Source organism: Rhea americana, unplaced genomic scaffold (assembly GCF_003343005.1).
Source record: "Rhea americana isolate MKP2758 unplaced genomic scaffold, rheAme1 scaffold_450, whole genome shotgun sequence".
Classification (NCBI taxonomy): Eukaryota; Metazoa; Chordata; class Aves; order Rheiformes; family Rheidae; genus Rhea; species Rhea americana.
Window position 1 is genome coordinate 104,808 of NW_028186591.1, and position 21,930 is coordinate 126,737.

Consider the following 21,930-nt stretch of genomic DNA (forward strand, 5'->3'; position numbering starts at 1 on the left):
CTAGCGGGCGGCCGGAGCGGGGAGCGGCCGGTGGCGGGGCCGGGCCGGGCCGGGCCGCGTCGCGTCGGGTGAGTGCAGGTCGGGGCCCGGGGAAGCCAGGCGCGGGCCTAGATCCGGGCCTGGAGCCGGGGGATTGGGCTGGGCTGGGCCGGGCCGAAGGGCTGGTGCCGTCTCCGCCTCGCCCCGCGAGCCTGCTGCGCTCCGCGGCCCTTTCGTCTGGCGGGCCCGGGGCAGAGGCAGGTCCCCTGCGAGGCTCTAGCCTGGCCTCAGCCGCTGATCTCTACCTCCCGCGGCGCTGCCGGAGCTCGGGCTGCCGCCGAGGTCCCGGGGCTGTGCGAGGCCCGCTGCGCTGCGACGGCTCCGCGGCGGTGTCACGGGGCCTGGGCTGCCCTGCCCATCTGCCTCGGCTTCTGGGGAGTGGGCTCGCCGCTTCCCCTTGTACACCCAGTGGTCCCGCAGCATAAATAGAAAGACTATCATTAGAAAAAAATTATAGTAGCAAAAGTGTTTTTTGTTCTAGGTTTCAGGTGTTGCCAGCTGGGGTTGCAGACTTTTTTCAGCTTACTTGAATGACTTAATATTAAGAAGAMGCAGTTCTCTCTTTTTGCCTGTTACTAGCTATTTCTGTCTTTGCTAGGAGACAGACTGTTTCCAATTGTCTTGGCAGTTGCAAGAGAAGAATCCAGTGTCTCAGACTTTTTAGTGTTCTACGGCCAGAGTATAGCCACAGAAAGCCTTTAGGGGACCATAAAATTCCAGAAAGCAGAGGATCTAGTTCTAGTAGTTCTTTGATTTTGGTAGTGAAGTATGTTCCTCTTTGTCTGTTTATGGGACAAGGGTAAAGACTGTCACATAGCCCTCAGGTAGCACTCTGATGTCTGCTGCCCTCTCATTCTGCTCAGTGGAGGAATGTCATTTTCCACCTTTTGTTTTGGAGACTGCATTTTCTAATAGTACTACCATCTGGGGACTTGTTGAGAAAGGACTAAGACATTTTGCTGCATCCACGGGTTTCAGAAGCTGCAGCTATTCACTGATTGATTGGAGGTTTCTACTAGACATTTTTGTTTTCCTTGGAATGTTCTTTCATCCTCCTCATTTTCATTCTGTGTGCAGCATGCTTTGCTCTCTATCTGTAATGAAAAGAAGACTGAGTTTGTGAATAGGCAAATTCTATTTAAAATACTCTAATTGTTTTAGTTTGCTGCTTCACAGGAGCCTTTTGAATAGTGGGTTATGAGCTGCTCTGCTGATTTCTTCTTGCATTGCAGCTACCCCTACATCACTGCTTTGTGTGAAGGACCTCGTTCTGCAGAAGCAGAGTGAATTCATGTTTGGTGGATTTCAGCTTGGCTACTCTCTCTATGTGAAAAACTGGGAATTACTTGCATGCTGTTATTGAGAAGGATGTGCTGTGAGAGACCAGTAAGTGACTGATAGCGATTATTACACAGAATTGCAGCCTCTGTGCTGCCTCCCAGGAGCTTCTAAATGGTTGTCTTATCAGATATATCACTATGGTTCACTGCAAAATGTCATGTAATTTAAAATTTAACATCTGTTGCCTCTCTTGTCTGCAGACATACAGTGAAATCTTTTCAAAGAACACTTTCATCAGACAATCCCCTGTTAAGAGATTGACCTGAAGTACTCTTTGTGTCTTTAGTCCAGTCTCTATTCTACTCTTCTGGAAAGCTTCTGCTGAGTCACTGATCTATGTAAGTCTTCCAGGGGGTTGTTTGACATAGGCTGCCTGATGAGTTTCCTAGCTCTATGGATCTTTAGTTCCTAATTCTCTGTGTTCTTCTGTTCAGTTAATTCGTTTCGATATTTGAATCTCTTCTTTGGTAGGACCATGTGGTATCTGTTCTGTGGTACTGCTATCCAGTGAAGTGGTCTTCAAGATCTGTTTCTTTCACTTGTGTATTTACTGTGCATGTTTGCTGACTGGAATAAGGAACATAGTTTCTAGCCACGATTGGGTGTTCATTTGTGGAAGAAGTTCAGGGCAAACATAGTTTAATGGGTCATGGTGAGTTATTTTCTGAGTTTGTATGCAACTGAAAGCTTTTTTTAATGAGATGTGAAAGTAGAATAATTCAACTCTGCTTGTTTTTTTTTCAATGTCAAGGATATTGAAGGACGCCATAGCCTGAGCCTGCAGGCAGAGTGCATTAACTCCAAGAGCTGCGGGCCAATGTCTGCATCACTTTTTATTAATGAAACAGAGGACTTTATAGTTCTGTAGAATTTTCTATAGTATTAATGTTTTTGTTTTAATATGCACTTCCTCTCTCTAAATGATGCATGTTCTTCGCAAGGGAGAAGGCATGTTAGAGATTCATAAGGCTTCTACCTATAATCTGGGCATTTTCACTGAGACATGTGAAGCACCATTTTTCCCTTGTACTCTGGTGGAAACTTCTTTCTAACTCATACTGCTTATTTGGAGGACTTTTGTAGCAACTTGCAGTATAAGTTGTAATATAAATAAACTGTGACTGTACTGCAAAAGACTGAAGCGGGGAGTGATAATCAGTCAATGTTAATTAGATATGAGTATACTAGTTGAGACTTGCTGATTCAGATCTTGGTACTCGAGATCAAGGAACTGATCTGTGTCTTGCCTCTTTCAGTATGTATTTGTTGTGCCTTGAATATGGAATGATTTTTAGATGGTTTCCAGTGATGGGTGGGTTCATTCGTGGAAGAAGCAAATATTTTTTCAGCTATTGCAAACCAGTTGGGCTATTGGAGATAACATGCTTATGCTACATGGCTATGGTATCTCAGGCTTTCAAGTCTGGGCTATTGCAGGCTTTACTTGCTGAATGGAGAAATGTGAGTGGAAATCATGTACTATTTGGGACCTATTTGTCTGTTTCTAGACTTAATGGATGAAAACTTGTACATCTTGCAGATTTGGGTCTGTCATGCAAATTGTGCATTTTGTCTGCGGAATGTATAGAAAGCTGCAATACTACTTGTACACTAGTAATTGCTGTAGTGTGGCAAACAGTTGATGAGTTACCTCTGTTTTGGGTTATTGTTGCAACAGTAATATGAATGTCTGAATTCTCCTGTAATTCAGCAGGAGGAAACGAGGAAGACTGATTAATCGTTTTATTAGATTCTGATCCTTTTGTCTAGTAAAGGGAGAGAAGATAAGCTATCAATTCTTAGGGCTGATGCTATATAGTTCATTGCTTCAGCGGCTTTTTGGTTCTACCTTGTCTTTTTATTACAATGTACTTGGACATTAATTAAAGTAAGGTATTTAGGATCAGAGGACTCTTCTCATTTGCAGTATAGCATGCTTAGGAGACTCTTTTCAGCCTCAGAAGTATCAGATGTTGAGCACTGCCTCGTGAAAAGGCTGGGGATAACTGGTCTAGGTAGGCCTGCTATCAATATTAACCCCCATAATGAGCGCTGTACAGAGGGCTGCAGTTTCCTAAATATGTCTAGGTCTACTCCTTTCTTTCTAGTTACGGCAAACTTGTAAGCGCTTTGCTATGCCTAAGTGATGGGCAAGCTTCTATTCTACTTCTGAGTTCCACTTGCTTTATTGTCTTAATTTCTAACTTTTTTTGTTTGGACAAAATAAGACAGGTGCTTCAGGGTGAGTGTAGAAAACAGGAATACAGTCCAATTGCTGATTGTGCTGGGTATGTATGTGTGCACCAGCACCTGTGTATTTAGAGGCCACTTGTGAATATGTTTTTTCCATATTAACATGTCTCTCCCAGCAAAGAGTAAATTGCCTGTATGTTTTTCTCCTGGAGTGAGAGACTCCAGGAGAAGTTTCTCAAAACTGTGATAACCAACATTTGCTAAAAAAGAGCAATAGGTTAATACATACTCACTGGGTATGGAGACTGTCTCCACAGGACAGCATGCACTCCATGCTTTCTGATTGCTTGTTGGTCAGCCTCATTCTGTGGGTTGCACAGGGTTTTTTGAAACACTGTTCTGGCTGAGCTTTCAGCTTAGCAGTCTTCCTTTGTGTGACTTCATTTGGTCCAAGCTGGAATATTTTTACCTGGTGCACATTTTCTGAAGGACAGCCTTTTCTATTTGTTGTAAAGATGAAGGTGGTAAATTTTTTATCCAGAGAGAATCTTGGAGAAGGAAATGGCTTGATTGTACTCTCTCCATGATTAGGAAATGAAATGTCAGGTATTGTTTGTGTAACTGGTAGATTATAACTTGTGGGTGTCTTTTTTTCTTTATAATAGGCATCACTATAGCTATGTTTTTCTCTCATTGTCCCCARCACCTGTTCACCCTGACTGAAATATTTCTCTTGAGTTTGTTGCTCTTGCTACAGCAAAATGTTGTTTGTACATGAGGCCAGCTCTTACCTGGTGCATTAACCTGAGCTTGCATTGTGCTGCTTATCTGAAAGGTTGGAGATGTTGTTATTTTGAGAACCTGACAAGGTTGAACCTAACTTGAGTGGGTTATGGGTAGGTCACCTTGACTGGCACATTTTTTCACACAAGCGGTGTCATTTTGTGGGTTTATGAAAACTTAAGCACCTCTTAAGATTGAGGCTAAAAAGGAAAAAGAAGGCCAGAAGGAACACTGAGCGTATTCATCTCTGGGTAGGAGAAAGCTGTGCATTGTCAGAATATTGTAAAATAAGAATCTGGTTTGCCAGATACAAAATGAGTAATAGAGCTGTGTTGCAGCATGACGCTTTCCCTGGGCATGAATGTTTTTGCAGGATGGTTTACAGTGCCATGCCATGATCTAAGCATGGACTCCAGTTACTTCTCAAGGTGTGAAATAGTAGTGTGGGCCAGGTCCAGCTGTTACAGGAATGGAGGAAGATGGTGTTCCGGTGATGGAATGCTGATCTTCCTTTTGAGTTGACTGAAGCCCCAGATAGCTTTGGAATTCAGATTCCCTCTGTCCTGCAGGAACTTCAAAGATCACAGAGATGCTGACAATAGAGTACATTGAACAAGGCAGCTTCAACAGAGCTTCTCAAGGTATGGAATGCTTATTTTAGTAAAGGAAAGGCTTATTACTTTACAGCAAGGGAGAGAGGTAATATCTGGTTTGGTGGAGACGTGGAGACAAGGCTTGCTGCAATGATAATATTGAGTGTTTCCAAGAGGTGCATCAAGGAAATGCTGAACTTGTACTCCCATGTTCTCAGTTTCAGCAGACAAGAGTAACTGTAATGTGACTATTACAGAAGGCTGCACAGGAGACCATAGCTTTCTATTTTCTAGGCTTGGAGCCAGAAAAAGGAGAGCTGCAGTTTGTGCAGTGAGTATCTGAAAATTGTGGGTGAGGAAGCTGCCTGAACCAGAGTGAGAAGGTAAAGTCATGAGGATTTGATAAGGTTTTGCACACACATTTGTATGTGTATACACAAGAACAGAGAAACATTAGCACACCTGGGTTTGCATATGTATCCATGCAGTAATACCATTCTCTGCTGGGAATGAGGAGGGGATAGGCATGAGCTGCATTACTGTAGATCATCTGTGCACGTCTAGATAGTCATCTTATACTGGCCATGCACATGCATCTTTTGTGATAGACTTGGTAGCTGCTTGGTCTTTGGTGATTCATGGGAAGTTTTGTCTTCTGTACTTCCTTTTAGCGGACATTTGCCTTGCCTTATGAAAACTCCAAAGGTTGCTGCTTTTCTTTCGGGTCTTAACCTGTCTCAACATCCTTTTCTCAGCTGATCAAAGAAATTGGGCTAATATATTAATCATGAAACAACATCCCTGCTTTGCACTGGCTGAGGCCCTTTCTGGGAAAGGAGAAGTATATTGTCTGTAGAAGATGGGAGAACTGAACTTTGGGTGCCTAATATCTCCTTCAAGGTGTATTGGAGATTGAAGTCCTTAAGGACAGAACTTCCTTTGTGGCTGGTCAAATTTCAGTTTTGGCAGCTTGAAGGCTTTGTGCCTGAGAATACTGGTGGGGAGGATCATCTCCCTTATGATTACTGGTTATGGCCCTGTGGGAGAGAGCAGGAACATTTCTTCCTCCCAGGAGAGGACTAAAATGGAGCTGAGCRAATACATTTCTTTCCAGCCTCTTACTGACAAATGAAACACAGACCAGCATGCCTGACAACTGTCTGGGACCAAACCCTGGATGCAAGGTTATGCCCTAAGGCAGATGTAGGAGTGAAAGGTAGACTTCCAGAGCAAGTGTTGAATTAACTTTTCTGCTGTCATGGATATTTGTTTTTTTGATTTATGATGTTACAGGAAGGGAATGGGATAAAGCTAATTGCTGCTTTCTGCCTAATCTGAGAAATGCAATTGTGGCATCAATAATCACCAGCTCATAGGAGAAAAATAATTTTTTAAAAAATTAGGTCTCTAGTGGAGGGAGATACCTGATTAGTATATTCCTTTTCTTACATAAAGATAGTAGCCAAGCCTAGGAAGCTTGCTTTTGTCAATCTCCCAGATTTACCTTGGAGTGTGGACAGTGGGTGGCAGACGGGGCTTTGTTGATTAGAGAGTTACATTCCTTCTTCTGTCAGTACAAATTCCGCAAAAAAATATTCCTTAAAAGGTAAGATTGGCGTACAGTTTCACAATACGCTGTCTTGGTATGAGGCCTGGTCTCTGGTACACTGGATGTTTTATCTGTATCTAGCTGGACCAGCAAACCATCAGACTGGTTTTGTGTAGCCTTTTGAAGCCTAGTGGTAGGTGCAGTGTAACAATTAAAATAGTTTTCAGGGGGCTGGTCACTGTCTTTTCTCTTAATAGGTGTGGGAGTGCATGCTGTCCTAAAGGGACCTGGAGCAGTCTGGAGCAATGCCACCACCTTCAGACATTGTAAAAGTAGCTGTTGAGTGGCCAGGAGCCAATGCCCAGCTGCTGGAAATAGATCAGGTGAGATCTGGTAACCAGATGGAGGAGGAGGAAGTTTCTCCCCATAGAGGAATGTGGGGAACACAGAAGTGGGCAATATTCCTTCCTGCTTGAGAGGAACATGGTTACTGAGGACTCTCTCTCTCTTTCTGTTCTAGAAAAGGCCTCTCGCATCTGTCATCAAAGAGGTCTGTGATGGGTGAGTCTAGTTCTCTGGGAACCCTTGTGGAGAACATTTGTGTCCCTCACAAGTCTTATTGGGGTACTATGGAAAGTTTCTGCTACTTGTCAATGATTCATGCTGCCTGCTCTTGAGTTTTGGCCATGGAATGGGCTGAGATTTAATCAGGAACAAAATCATCTCCTGGAAAACAGAGATTTTGCATTACTCTTCCTCTTCTGAGTGTGTTTGTATATGTGTGCCCTCAGGCTGCTGCAGTACATGCCTCTTAGAGTTTCCACAGAGTGTGGCTTAGATGAGATTGAAGTCCTTCCTGAGAGGAAGTTTTTCTCTCCTTATTGGGAGCCCTAGTTTCCAGTGCAGAGGTTTAGCTTGTTCTACCATCCTGGGATCAAGCTCCTGTTCCTTACTGAGACAAAAGAGGAGAAAAACTCATATATCCTTTTTCCTTTGTCAGGTGGTCACTGCCAAACCCTGAATACTACACCTTGCGGTATGCTGATGGGCCTCAGCTGTACATCACAGAGCAGGTCAGTGTGAGGGGCAGAAACTCACTGATGTTCTCAGCAAGAGTGGCGGATTCTCTGGATCAGTGTCATGGAGCAATACTAAGGGGCAATGTCTCTCCTGTCAAAAACACTCTGCCTTTTAAAAAGTGTCATTCAGCTGAGGAGCCTTTGCACTTCTCTCTTTGCTTGCCTATGGGTGCAAGAACTCAGTGGCTTGATTCAATACCTTCCGCACGATTGTGTGGTGTAGAAGCCTCTTTACTCATGCATACAGGTGTGCACTGTAGATGCAGCTGCATTCCTTTTTCCTCCCCTTTGCTGGAAACTTAAAATTCATGTTTTTCTTTCAGACTCGCTGTGACATCAAGAATGGAACTATCCTGCAGCTGGCAATCTCCCCGGTAAATGCTTCCTCACATCCCTTTTTACTCAGTACCTATCCTACTATAACAGTCTCTTTCTTACCTCTCAGCCTTCCTTCCTTCCTCTCCCCAAACTGTAGGACGCTCACCTTTGTTTTGAGYTAATCTGCACAGTGAGATGCACACTTTTGTTTTTCTTCGTAGTTGTGGCACATACATATTTTCTTTTAATGTTCTGTCCTTTTGTAGGACTTTCTGTGAATAAATCTATCTGAGTCTTTATTGCATCTCCTAGGTTAGCATGCTGCAAAGCACCTGACAGACACGTTCTCATTTTAAGCATAGTTAGCATGAATTGGAAAGCAACAGTACTGATGCTTTATTGAAGAAAGAAAAATAGACAAATTTGATCCAGCGGACTGAGTTCTTGCTGTTGCGTCCTCAGCGAGTCCTCTGCAGACTTGTTGAAGCTTCCTTCTTTGAAATTCTTAAAGTTTTTTAGGCAAGCATGTGCATAGTTTAGAATGGAGGATTTTTTTTGTTGTTGTTGAAGATGGTGGAGTGAGAGTAAACAGAACAGGAAGAAGTTATCTGGGCAGGACAGGGTATCACTGATCTCTTTCTGAGAAATCTTATGGAATGTGATGTGGATGCACAAAATAACCTTGCAGTTCTCCTTGTATCGAAGAGATTTTTTTTTTTGACATCCTGCTTCTTTAATGGTCTCATATTAGCTTTCTATATCTACCTCCACTCAGTTTACTGAGATGGAATTAGCATTTACCCTAACATGTAGAATAACATTTGATTCACTGGTCAGCTGTAGCTGTTGCCTAGGGTAGCAATTTTTTAGTTCGTCTTAGTCTTGCAGACTGCTGCTACTTACCCCGTTGATTCTGGTATCTCTCTAGACTGTGGTCTCTCTGCCTGTCCAAGGACTCCTGACAGAATGCTGCCATTGCTGGCAGAACTCAGCCTGAGAGCAACTATTCTGTAACAGGCAGCATCCTTGTTTCTTCTCAGTCTAGGGCAGCTCGCCAACTGATGGAGAGGATTCAGTCGCACAGTATGGAAGCCCGACTGGATGCCATGAAGGAACTTGCTAAACTTGCAGCAGATGTGACCTTTGCTACAGAGTTCATCAACATGGAAGGGATTACAGTGTTGACACGTCTTGTGGAATGTGGGACCAAGCTTCTGTCCCAGTAAGTTTTCTATATTCCAGCACTCGGGGCTATTGGGCTAGTGGAATAGAGCCTCAGTAAGAGTCTAATATTGCAAGTAACCTGACGGCAAACGTAGTAATTGAGACAATGGCTTCCTAGTCTTCTAAATCTCAAGAAGAAAAAGGTTAAGAAGTTGTCATTTGTAAAATTTGTGTTGAAAGGTTACTTTGATATTTTAGATGACTTTTATTACCTTTCCTGTGCTCATAATCTCTCAGAGCAGAGTTACTAATCTGTGGTCTAAATGAGAAGGTAGACTATGAAAAACCCACATGCAATTGCATACAAAAACACTCCTGTAGAACTGGTGGCGTGTATGTGGCAATCAACAGTAAACATAAGTTGCTGGCTCTCATATAGGCAATCAGCACTTTCTGACCTGTATCATGAAAACAATTACCATACTGGGCCGTACCAAAGGTTTGTTTATCTCATTAAATGGAAAGGGCTAAGGAAAGTGTAGGAGGGAGTGGATCACTTTATAGTCTCCAGCTTCCAGCAGTTTTCAACTTTTGGTTTCCTGACCAGAAATTGTGTCTCTTTGTTTTAAGAACCTTTGGGCATTTTTTATGTGAATTTCTTGCTATATTTTCTTAATCCTCTACAGTACTGTGTGGAAATTAAGTTCCTTGTGCTATATGGATAAAATACTTCCTTTACTTTARACATGTTGCCTAACATTCATTTGGTTACGTCTGTATATTTTGTTAAGAGGATTTGTAAATGTTCTCTATGTGTCTTCTCCATACCATATAGATCTCTCTCGTATCAGCCCTTAGTCATATCTCTTCTAAGCTAAAGAGTCATGGTCCATTAAGACTCTGTTCTATGGAAGCCATTCCAGAGCGCTAATCGTTGTTTTCATCCTTCACAGTAGCTCTTTCTAGTACTACTGTGCAGTTGTGAGATAATTTGCTTGTTACTTTTTGTCAGTTTGAATCCTGCCCATTTAACTTACAGTGCTTTGTTTCTTGTCTTTCAATTAGCTATTAATCCAAGAAAGGGCTTTTGCTTTTACCCTTTAACAGCTGAGTGTATTTTTGTTTTTGTTTTTTGTTTTTTTTGTTTTTTAGGAGCCATCAGTGAAGCACCTTGTTAGAATCTTTCTGGAAGTCTAAAAGTAGTGTATGAATTGTTCTCATCCTATCCTCATTGATTTGTTCAAAGAGCTTCAATATATATGAAACATAATTTACCTCTATAAAAGCTGTGGCAATTCTTCCCTGTTAGACACTGCTACTTCTTATTAGTAGTAGTATTCTTTTATTATAGTTTTCACATATCTTTCTGGTTACAAGTGCCAGAATTTCTGAGAGGTGCTACTTCAGATTTCCCCCAGTGTCCTCTTTAAAAATTAGCATTATATTTGCCACTTTCTATGCAGTACAGTTAGTCGTTTAACAATAGGATGTTTTAGTTTCTTTGGAATTCTTGGATAAATACCATCTGGTCCTGGAAATTTATTTTTCTTATTAATCAATTGTTCTAAAATATCTTATAGTGATGTTAAAACGACAGATTTGAAGACTTTGCTCCCTCTTAAAGGAGAGAGGAGGAGAAAATAATTCARTTCTTGGATTTGGAAATTTTCCTAGGCATGTTTATTGTGAACACAGGAAAAAACAAGTGAATGGTTTGCATCAGATATTACTGTTATCTTCACTAAAAGCCTTTTTATAGTTTTGATAATTTGTTGCTGTAATATACATGAGACTCTTGCTTTGATAAATTAGCAATATATTTTCATTGCATTTTACAGACTATCCTGCTCTGTTCTGGTTCTGTGTTAGATTTTTCACAGTACATCTGTTCTAGAGTTCTGTTTGAACCTAAGTTCCTGTATTTGCAGAATGACACTTAATTCTGCGTGATTTTCTTTGATGGTAGAACATGTTTGTTTGGAGTTTTTTTGTGTGTGTGCTGAGGTTTTATCCTTTTTCAAAGATTTTTTGCTTGTTTTGTAATTATAAATTTACTCTGGAGCCTAAATCAAAGATTGTTTAAAATGTAATACTTGCATATGACCTAAATTTTCAGATGATCATTGTAAGAGGCTTTCTCATTTTCAAGGTTTTCTTTTGTTATTTTTAACTGAATGTCACTGTACTGAGCATCTTGTTTTTGTTTTTCCTCCCGTGAAAGTGTTGAGTTTGAGTAGTGGTACTACGCACTGCTCAGGAACAAATATTGTATCGCAGCTTTTGTTGTTATTCCTTTGACTGATCCAGATAGTTGTCAGTCTCTGGTGGCTGGACTCAAGGCTACTTTCAATTAATGTTTGTAATCATTAAAAATAAGATGTGATTTTACGAAGTAATAAGAGTGTCTGCATAACTGGAGATATTTTATTGCTTCCCCATCTGCCAAATTTTAGTCTGTTTTATTAGGAGAAGGTGATGCCATTTTTCTCTTGCCCAGGTTATTCGGATTGGATGAGCTTTTTCTGTATGCAGATCTCTTGTAACTGCATTCTTCGTTTTCTCAGTTACAGTGAGATGTTGGCATTCACCTTGACTGCCTTCTTGGAGCTCATGGATCATGGCATTGTCTCCTGGGACATGGTCTCAATAACCTTCATCAAACAGGTGAGTCTGGGAAAAGGAAGGAAGGAGGTGCTGTCTCATTTTATGCTTAAATGCGGATTTCAAGGACAGCAAGATGACTCTGAGAGCACAGCGTGCTCTAAAGACTTCATCCCAGCTTCCTGAGCCCCATCTCCCTTCTGGGAAACTCACAAAAGGTTTCCTGGATCAGTGTCAGCTGACCTGATGGTTCATTTGGTTTTAGATTGCAGGGTATGTGAGTCAGCCTATGGTAGATGTCTCCATCCTCCAGCGATCCCTAGCCATCCTAGAAAGCATGGTGTTGAACAGTCAGACTCTGTATCAGAAGATAGCCGAAGAGATCACCGTGGGGCAGCTTATCTCTCATCTACAAGTGTGAGTGTCCACCCCCCAAAGAGTGATGTGATCCAAATCAATTTCATGAATCTGTCAATTTGAAAATACATAGAATCATAGAATCAGTAAGGCTGGAAGGGGCCTCTGGAGATCATCTAGTCCAACCTCCCTGCTCAGCAGGGTCCCCTAGAGCATGTTAGACAGGGTTGCATCCAGGTGGGCCTTGAATATCTCCAGAGAAGGAGACTCCACAACCTCTCTGGGCAACCTGTGCTAGTGCTCCATCACTCTCACAGTGAAGAAATTCCCCCTTACGTTCAGGCGGAACTTCCTGTGGTTCAGTTTTTGCCCATTGCCTCTTGTTCTGTCACATGGGACAACTGAAAAGAGTTTGTCCCTGTCCCCCTGACACCTTCCCTTCAGATACTTATACACATTGATCAGATCCCCCCTCAGTCTTCTCTTCCCCAGGCTGAAGAGGCCCAGCTCTCGCAGCTGTTCCTCACAGTGCAGATGTTCCAGCCCTCTGATCATCTTTGTAGTCCTATGCTTTTACATTTAAAACACATCTCTGAATAACATAGCTATTGGTTAGCAATTTCTGTCAGCTGTTTATCTGTCCTGAAGAGCTGAATGATGTCAAGGTAGATTACCTGGATCCTATGTGTCCATTGAAACACAAGACAACTGTAGTAAATGTTCTTGCAGTGCAGGCAAAGAAGTAGGCTATAATGTTCAGCACTCTCTCTTCTGTTCTTATGTCTGATCTCCCTCTCATTTTTGTTTCTGCAGTTCAAACCAAGAGATTCAGACATATGCCATTGCCCTGATCAATGCCCTCTTTTTGAAGGCTCCAGAGGACAAGAGACAGGTTTGTACTTCCTTCTCAACACTAAACCTCAGTAATGGTTATTGGTTGGCTGCTTGCTTTGTCTCAGAAACTGTGTTGTCTGGGCAGGGCACATCTCAGACCTTGCCAAGTGCTTAAATGCTCTTTAAGTTTGGCAGCACTGATGAAAAAAGGCAATCCAATTGATAATGTGTACTGGAACAGCACATCTGTGGTGAGATGGTGCCCAGGAGGAAATATGAAAGGCCTGGGGAGACAGAAAGTAATCCTGTATCCAGCACAGAATTCTTTTGGAAAAAAACAACGACAAAAAACAACCAACCTTTTCTCCTCCCTTTCCTCCTCCTCCCGAATTTCTGTGGGAGATTAGTACAAGGCAGAGGGATGCTGTGGGTTGTGCTCTTGGCATTGTATGTACTTACCAAACAAAAAAAGAACCTTTCTTGAGTCCTATGGAAATGTCTCTGCTGGCAAATGTGAGAAATAAAACACCAGTCATACTCTGAGGAAATCCCAGAGATTGCAGCTACATGCAAGATGTGCGTATGTCTGTATTGTGTAGCTTTGCTGTGTTAAGCCTTTCTTCTCTAATGCCCCCTTTGTGTCTTTTATTCTGGACTCTGAGCTAAATCCTGTCTGCTTCTCTTTGTGCCTTTTTTGCTTTCTGCCAGCAGGACAAGCTCCTTAACCCGCTAGACCTGCCCATCACTGTAAGTAACCCAAGCCCGGGGGCTGGTCACACATAGCTGCAGGCATGATAGCTTTTCTCAAGTTATGCCTCCTTGTACCCCAGAGATGATGCATACAGGCTTCAAATAATGGACGAGCCTATGCAAAAGGGTGGGAGGACTAATGGTGATGCACTCRGATTTGGGGCGGAGGGGGGGAAAGGGAGAAGGGAGAGAAGATTCAGTAGCAGAAGAAACCTGAATAACTTACACACGCAAGATATTAAAGATGATTCATAAAAGGCTTGCCTAAACTTTGGAGACTTTAGAAACAACAAAGCTGATCAAGTGAACTAATTTTAAAACTGGAACCAGATCTGTAGAAGTCTGGGTCATTTTAAACTTACTAAAGCATGAGTTGGGACCACAAATCTAACTTGCCTTAAGGATAGTTTCGTATGTAGCTAAGCCCTTAATAACGGCAGAGATGTTTGTGAAGAGCAGTCACAAAACTTAGTGCTGATAGTCTTGGGGCTACAGCATATATTCTGCCTGATCTATGAACTCTCTTTCATGGGTATTGTACCATAAGAATGTTTCTTGCCTCTGAGGGAAATGACCTACGATGTTAATAGGTTGATTTGGAATCTTCTGTTTCTGAGATTCTGTTGCATTTTGTAGATTTCTTGAGTGGTGCAGAGAATACTCCATTTTTGCTGAGGATGTAGTCCCTGCACAGGTGGAAACTATGGTCTTAATAAATGTTGCATAATTTCTAAAGTTAATGGATATTTTTAACACATCCCGTTGAGGAAGAATGTACTCCTCTGTTAGTAATTTGGCTAAGATACTAAATTTCATACAAAAATCAAATTGCAAGGGATCTTTCACTCCCCCCGTGTCTTGCATGCAATCCACAAGATCTCGTCCAGCAGCAAAGTGGGCAGTGCTGGAGTCTCAACAGATCATATATCTCTTGACAGTAGGTTAGGTGAGGTGTGTGGTCGTGCTTCTTACTAAGCTATTCAAGATTGTTCAGTTGTCTTTGTCTTTCCTGCTGTTTATCTGTTTCATCACCTGGTACTTCCTCCCATGTACAGACTAATTCCTGTGGAGCAAGGATTTTTTGTTGCATGCATGAACAAATTCTAACAGCAGGCCTTATTCTAGTACAGTAATACCTTTCTTGAATAATAGTAAACAATAATAACTCAGAGGGCAGTGTGTTACTCTGAAACCACTTCCTACTTCATCTAGATGCTTTCTGGATACCTTACACCAAGCACTGACTCATTTTGATAGCATGTAACATGAACACTGCTGAACTTGCAGCCACTACAGTTTGGCTATCAGCCAGTATATCACTCTTCTGTTTTAGGAAGTTCCTGCCTTGAGCAGTATGTTACCAAAAAGAGTGATAATGTAGACTCAGAGTGAAGCTAATATATGCATTTTGTCATACTCCTTATGCAACCTGTCAAGAGAAGGGTTGATGTGAACAATTTGAACAGTCTTGGATGGCTCAGATTGGACAGCTGATTAGGTACAATTGTCTAAAACTGCACATCTGCTTCCAATTTTCAATCTACACAGCATAGGAATATGAAGAGATCTCAAACTGGCAATTCTTTTGGACTTATTCCAAATGACATCACCCATTAGATTTTCTTTACTAGGTGGTTTTGCTTGTAGCAGCAAACTTCTGATAATAGTCCATCTTGACATTATCTCTTCTGCTGCTTTACTAGCAGGTGTAATGAGATTGTCGATATTTTAAAAAGCACGTCTTCAGGACCTAATGAGGAAAGCACAAGTTAGATTTTGCAGGTGCGTGTGCAACTGCTCTGAGCTGAAGGCTTGCAGCTGATACTTAAATCTTTCTGTCATCATGACTTGATGACTGGGGAATAGCCTCATCTCGGGAGGGAAGCCATTCAGTAAAGGTAGTAACCAGAAGCTTTCCTGAAGGTTTTCCCTTAAGCATGAAAATTATTTACTACTTATTGTTGTAACCTGAAGTGTTTCTGCAAATTGCCCATAACCTGACTTTTAAGTGTCTCTTTAAGAACTGAGGCAAAGGAATTGTAAACTTCAGAGGAAGAGTTTTGAAGGGGGTCAGGGAGAGCTGTCCACTCTGGTCTATGTTACCTGGAATGTATACCTAGGTGCAGAAAGCTGGGCCCTCTTTCTGCTGTGGAATACTTTTTGCAAAAACCTATTGCAGCTGCCAGACTTTCTGGGCAACACACAACACCCTACTGCAGTATCTCCTGATACTGAAGTATCATTAGATACACAGTACTAGGCCAAGCTTTCTTGTTTTCTTGGACTGCTCTGTTGCTTTCCTCCACACTAATGTTGTTTTGTAGGACAGTCATTCATGACTTATGCTATGGTAAAAATGACCCTTGCATCCCAACTTGATACTTGCTTTTTTGGTGAAACCCCCATGCTACAGACCATCTGTAGTAAAAGCAATTTGCCATGTGCCAACACTCTCTCCAGTTCATAGGCTTCATTCTTCTTCTCCTTTCTGCATGATKTAGGTATTTTGTTTATTTTTCACTCATGTTGATTTCATCTCTAAATCCCCAACAGGAAATGGCTAATGCATTTGCCCAGAAGCACCTGAGATCTATAATTCTGAATGTGAGTATGAAATGACAGAGAGCTTTCTAATGTTTTCTTATCAGAGGTCTTACTTGAATAAAGTGTAAATCCTGCTGCCTTCAGGGCCCTTGCAGAAGAGTGAAAATGTCAAGGGTGAAATTAGAGCTACTTGTTCAAAAGTGCTTTAACAGCATGCTTCTTCCTGCTGTTATAAAGTGTATCATTATGCTTCTGATGGAATATGGAGGTTAAACAGCTGAATTTTCATATACGGAGATATACTTGTTGCCTGACGTAGTGCCTACTGCTAACATCTCCGTGTATATTTGTATTCTCTTCAGTCCTCCCTATCCTTTATTTTTGCAGCATGTGATCAGAGGAAACCGCCCAATTAAAACAGAAATGGCGCATCAGCTATATGTGCTACAGGTCCTGACCTTTAATCTGCTGGAAGAGAGAATGATGACCAAGATGGACCCTAATGATCAGGTCACTATTAGAGCTGAGTAAGATCTGATGGAACAGGGGCCTGATTTCTGAGGTGCTTAGCTCCATAGAATTTGCAGTAGATGGTGCTATAAAGCTTCAAAAACACTCCTTGCACTGTCATCCTTGAGATTCAGATGTTCTCATCAATATCTTACTGTATGCTGTAGAGCTTTTTTGGCTGTGAGTGGTCACTGGAATACATGTTCTTTCTTGACTAATGTGATACCAGCTATCAGACTAATTCTTCAACTTCTATGGAGGGCAAGTCCTTTTGTCCCATGCATTTGCTGTTGCAGTGTGCAGGGAAACTGGATGCTTTTTAAGGTTTCTGTTACTCAGCTCTTTGATTCATTGTAGTGTGGAGTGAGAATACTTCAGCAATAGCTGAATGCCTGTAAATTACCTTTAGCTAAACTTGGGGCAGTCCGAAGTATTGAAACTTGCCTTTTTGAAATAGATTGCTGCTTCTTACATAAAGGTTAAGCTGACCTTTGGCACCTGTCTATTCACTGTGTGAGCTCTGAGGACAGGTGGGACTGTATATTATGTGAAAGTATCACCCAATCAATTGCTCACTTTACTGTTTTCCTGCCTTCTGTCCCTCAGGCACAGCGAGACATCATATTTGAGCTGAGAAGAATAGCATTTGATGCGGAGTCTGACAGCAATACTGTCCCTGGCAGTGGAACAGAAAAACGCAAAGCCATGTACACCAAGGACTACAAGATGCTGGGATTCACTGTATGCATCTAGAGAGGGTGCTGAGTTTAGAGCATATAAAGGCAAACTAAGGAATCTCCATCAGAATGGTGGGAAAACATGAACTGAAGCAGCTGTTTGTTTCACCACACTTCTATAGCTCAGTTTCAAACCTCCAGGGGACATTATTGTCAACTTGCTACTTGGTTATATCCTAGGGCTCATTAGGCACATTCTCTGGAGGTATTTATGCATCGTGCACAACTATTCTGTGAGGAACTCAGAATCAGCCTGTCTTCCAGAAAGTTTGGATAGTGTTGTCAGCAGATATCAGATCTACCCCTTGGATAGATGTGAAGGAGTGCTTGGGGGACATTCATTCAGAAAAGCTTCTCTCACCTTTTCTTGAGACTAACTGGTTTGGGTTATTTCTGCATGTTCTTTTCACAGAATCACATCAATCCAGCAATGGATTTTACACAGACTCCTCCAGGGATGCTGGCATTGGACAACATGCTCTACTTAGCCAAGTTTCATCAGGACACCTATATCAGGGTAGGTGAAGCTTCTACTTTTTGCAGCTACTAACACCTCAGCAGCTCTAGCTGTGTGTTGCATCTTCTTCCTGTAGATTGTTCTGGAGAACAGCAGTCGAGAAGATAAGCATGAGTGTCCTTTTGGGCGCAGTGCCATTGAACTTACCAGAATGCTTTGTGAAATCCTGCAAGTTGGGGAGCTCCGTAAGTAGCACTTCTTACTCCTAGCTTTCCAAGTTGTTGGGCTGATGCTTCCTGAAGTAGCTTACAGGCTGCTTAGCTTACAGGCTGCTTAAGATTCACAAGCATTTTTAGTTCAATCTCATTTCTGCCTTGTAAGGATGAGGAGCTTGGAGTTGCACTGTCAATGTGCCACTGGTAGTATCAATATTGAAGTAAGGAGTGTCATTGTGTGAACTTTGCTTTTCCTAAAGTCTGAGGCAAGTGGAAGGCCCTCTCCTAAAGCTTCAACAAGGCACTGTATGAAAAACACTCTAGAAACTGTCAAGAACTTGAGAAAAGTTAAGTAGCTCCAACAGCCTCAAAGCAACATTCTGAGACACTTAGCCACAATAAGAAGTACTACCAGAAGAAAGCACAAAACAGCTGCAAGCAATCATTTGGAGGATTAGTCTGAAAATGGTTCATCTGTAGGTGAGGCTTGCATGGTGAAGACTGGTGATAGTTGCCATTCCCAAGATACAAAGCATTGAACTGTCCTGTACACCATCAGCTGCTTGCCACTGCAGTGGCTTTAGTTACTCTTAGTAGCTCTTGTGCTATTTGCTCTGATGGCTGTGCTTTCTCTTTCTTCCTGAAGCTAATGAAGGTCGAAATGACTATCATCCCATGTTTTTCACCCATGACCGTGCATTTGAGGAGCTGTTTGCCATCTGCATCCAGCTGTTGAACAAGACCTGGAAAGAAATGAGGGCGACAGCTGAAGATTTTAATAAGGTCAGAGTAAGAAGAGGTGTCTGGGCAGAACCTTTTACAGAACAGCATGTGTTCACTTTGTAAAAGTAAGGGGCAAAAGATATGACAGAATACTGACTGGAGCTGTAGGAGGATGGGCCAACATTTTAGTATGGTGTGGGGTTTTTTTGTTTTGTGTTTTGTTTTTTGTTTTGTTTTGTTTTTTTTTGTTTTTTTTTTTTTTTTTTTTTTTTTTTTTTTTTTTTTTTTTTTTTTTTTTGTTTTTTTTTGTTCTTCTAGGTCTTCAAAGCCATCAGTAGGTTGACATTCTTGGCCACAGAGGTCACTTACTGAGCTCGGCAGTGATTCTGTGTTTCCATTGAACAGCAACAGTGTGACTAGTTTTTGTCCCTGTCCAACCTCTTTAGGTTATGCAAGTTGTGAGGGAACAGATCACACGGGCTCTCCCCTCCAAACCTAACTCCTTGGATCAGTTCAAGAGCAAACTGCGCAGCCTGAGCTATTCTGAGATTCTGCGATTACGCCAGTCTGAGAGAATGAGCCAGGATGATTTCCAGTCGCCACCCATTGTGTAAGTGCCTAATGGGCACAGTTGCCTTCACGCTGTTATCTCCCATTCCTGCTTACTCTTCCATTTTTGATTGCCAGGGAGCTGAGAGAGAAAATCCAACCTGAGATCTTAGAACTGATAAAGCAGCAGCGCCTGAACAGGCTCTGTGAGGGGAGTAGCTTTCGAAAAATTGGAAATCGCAGAAGACAAGGTGAGGTGGCACTGTCTTTTGCAGTAGTTTGCGTGGAGAACTGAAGGCAAGACAGACCTGGTGGATTAACCTGTGAGCTGGCGTGTTGCTAGAAAGGGAAGCTGGTTACCTTGGCTGACTATACCAGCCAGTAGTTTGGGAAACAGCAGGCGTGCACTTTTAAGAATACAGCCATCTCCTCATGAACAAGAAACAATGCTGAGGAGTTGGGGGAGTGAAAAGATTGGATGGGGAGACTATAATACAGTGGCTGTAAGACCTTATGTGAATGATCTTGTTCAGCTTGTGCTACTTTCATGTGTTCCAGAAAGATTTTGGTATTGTCGCCTGGCTCTGAATCACAAGGTGCTGCACTATGGAGATCTGGAAGATAATGCTCAGGGGGAAGTGACCTTTGAATCACTACAGGAAAAAAGTAAATCCAGATTACTGCTGTGAGCATATAGTGGTGTTCTTTGCTCTGCCATCTAGAGGCTGTTACTAGTACCAGTCCCAGACAGGAAGTGGCTGAAGCCTGGACTGGGATAACATCAGGTTTTGGTCATTGCACAAATTGTTTGTGAGTCTTGGCAATTGCTTGGTATTTCTTATAACAGCCAACTGTGTACTGGTAATGTTGTAAAACTCCAGTAAGGGGCTACAAAAACAGGCACAATACTTGAAAAGACAAAGTAAGTTCTGTCCCTGGTTAAGATTTCCTTTTTGTGACACACTTTCACTTCTAGTTCCAGTTGCAGACATCAAAGCTATTGTCACAGGGAAGGATTGTCCACATATGAAGGAGAAAAGCGCGTTGAAACAGAACAAGGTAATTGCTTCCTTTTTGCTATAAATAATGCCTAACACTATCCTGTGGAAGACAGTGGAAACAAGCCACAGTCTTCTGCACTGCAACTTCTCATGCAGACTGCTTAGAAAAATCTCATGTCTGAGACTGTTCCCAGTGCTAGTGTGTAATTGGTAGGTACGATGAACATAGTGCTGGGCCCTTCAGAGCTGTTCAGAATACTGATTTGGGAAAGTGCACTTAGCTGCAGCTAGGTGGCTGCTCTTGTTAGGTTAGTAGGCAGAGAGCGTTGTGATGCTTTGTTCAGTCAATGAGTGAAGGATTCTTTTCCATTCAGGAAGTGTTAGAATTGGCCTTTTCGATATTATACGATCCTGAGGAGACCTTGAACTTCATTGCACCTAATAAATATGAGGTAAGAAAAATGGTGGTTGAGCAGTAGATTGCAAAGCAATTAACAGTGTGCTTGGAGACTAAGGACAATCAGCTGCTTCTCATTAAAGGCTTAACCAGGATGTTTTCCACCAGTTTGTTTCTTAAAAATTGTTGCTCATGCTTTTTGTGACTCTTCCTTAGTTATCCTTTTGTTTTAACAAATTCCTACACTAATTTTTCTTGGTCTGAACTGTTAGTTTCTTTCTTCTTAGGAAGCTGTTTTTTCACTCTTCCACCATTCTGAGTCACTGATGCTTAAAATTGCTTTGCTGCTTCTGCTCTTTTTCACTACTATACAAACTTCTGACCCTTTCACTGGAGGCCTGGGTTTTTAGGTTTCCAAGTTCCATGGGAAAGTTCTGTGGGCATTGTATTGTCCCCGTCTTCCCCCCCCCCCCCCCCATAGGAGGGAGTTAACCTATGCTACATATTTTTGAACTGTGTTGGAGTGTTTCTATATGTTGCATGGATGGGAAGATTCAATATAACCTATGGTTTATGCCTGGAGTTGTAAATTATCCTTCTTTTCCACAGTACTGTATCTGGATTGATGGGCTTAATGCACTCTTGGGGAAGGACATGTCCAGTGAGCTGACCAAGAGTGACCTGGACACCTTGCTGAGCATGGAAATGAAGTTGAGACTCCTGGACTTGGAGAATATCCAGATCCCTGAAGCACCACCCCCTATCCCTAAAGAGCCAAGCAGCTATGACTTTGTCTATCACTATGGGTGATGCAGGCCAAGTGGCCTGGGCCGCTCCCAGCAGCCTCATACCCTGCAACGTGACGCTGGCACTGCTGTTCCTTGCGTGGGGCCTGCTGCAGGCACTGCCGGCTCGAGCGCCGCTCAGGTGCCCAGCCAGCCCCAGGACTGGTCCCTGCCCGCCTGCAGCAGTGCCCTCACCGTGCCAGCACGGCTGGCCTGCGGCGAGGCCAGGCACGAGCGCCTGTCTCATCACTGTACGACTTTTGTATGAGTTAAAATAATAACCAATAGCACTGCTGTGGCACCACCGCCTCTGCGCCCTTCCTGCGCCTGGCTGCTGGCCTGCCCCTGCCGCGCCGGGGCCCGCAGCCCTTCCTGCCGCGGGCGGCGGGGCCCGGCCCGAGAGCGGGCTCG

The 21,930-nt window shown here is 42.6% G+C and overlaps 1 protein-coding gene across 7 annotated transcripts; it reads left to right on the forward strand.

Moving 5' to 3' along the window:
• The first annotated feature begins 6 nt into the window (after window positions 1–6).
• Window positions 7–21,820, forward strand: ELMO2 (engulfment and cell motility 2). 7 transcript variants are annotated; one of them, XM_085316106.1, is made up of 26 exons: window positions 1,272–1,425; window positions 1,581–1,718; window positions 4,926–4,997; window positions 5,244–5,332; window positions 6,064–6,165; window positions 6,756–6,881; window positions 7,019–7,059; window positions 7,499–7,571; window positions 7,901–7,951; window positions 8,936–9,117; window positions 11,624–11,723; window positions 11,926–12,077; window positions 12,831–12,909; window positions 13,563–13,598; window positions 16,155–16,205; window positions 16,533–16,655; window positions 17,262–17,396; window positions 17,805–17,909; window positions 17,986–18,094; window positions 18,711–18,847; window positions 19,234–19,397; window positions 19,475–19,587; window positions 19,895–20,002; window positions 20,313–20,395; window positions 20,712–20,789; window positions 21,344–21,820. In XM_085316106.1, exons 6-26 carry the CDS (start codon window positions 6,804–6,806, stop codon window positions 21,542–21,544), a joined length of 2,199 nt encoding a protein of 732 aa, XP_085172232.1. In that variant the 5' UTR covers window positions 1,272–1,425; window positions 1,581–1,718; window positions 4,926–4,997; window positions 5,244–5,332; window positions 6,064–6,165; window positions 6,756–6,803; the 3' UTR covers window positions 21,545–21,820. The 7 variants fall into 7 exon arrangements, with proteins under 7 accessions (XP_085172236.1, XP_085172232.1, XP_085172237.1 ...); XM_085316111.1 differs by having other exon boundaries at window positions 11,630–11,723; XM_085316112.1 differs by lacking the exon at window positions 13,563–13,598.
• Window positions 21,821–21,930: the final 110 nt, after the last annotated feature.

Bases quoted from the DNA above. Each gene is read 5' to 3' on its own strand.
- ELMO2 (XM_085316110.1), top strand. From the start codon at position 6,804: ATGCCACCACCTTCAGACATTGTAAAAGTAGCTGTTGAGTGGCCAGGA. The intron at 6,882-7,018 runs GTGAGATCTGGT...TTTCTGTTCTAG, and splicing joins AGCTGCTGGAAATAGATCAG to AAAAGGCCTCTCGCATCTGT. The intron at 17,397-17,804 runs GTATGCATCTAG...TTCTTTTCACAG, and splicing joins ACAAGATGCTGGGATTCACT to AATCACATCAATCCAGCAAT.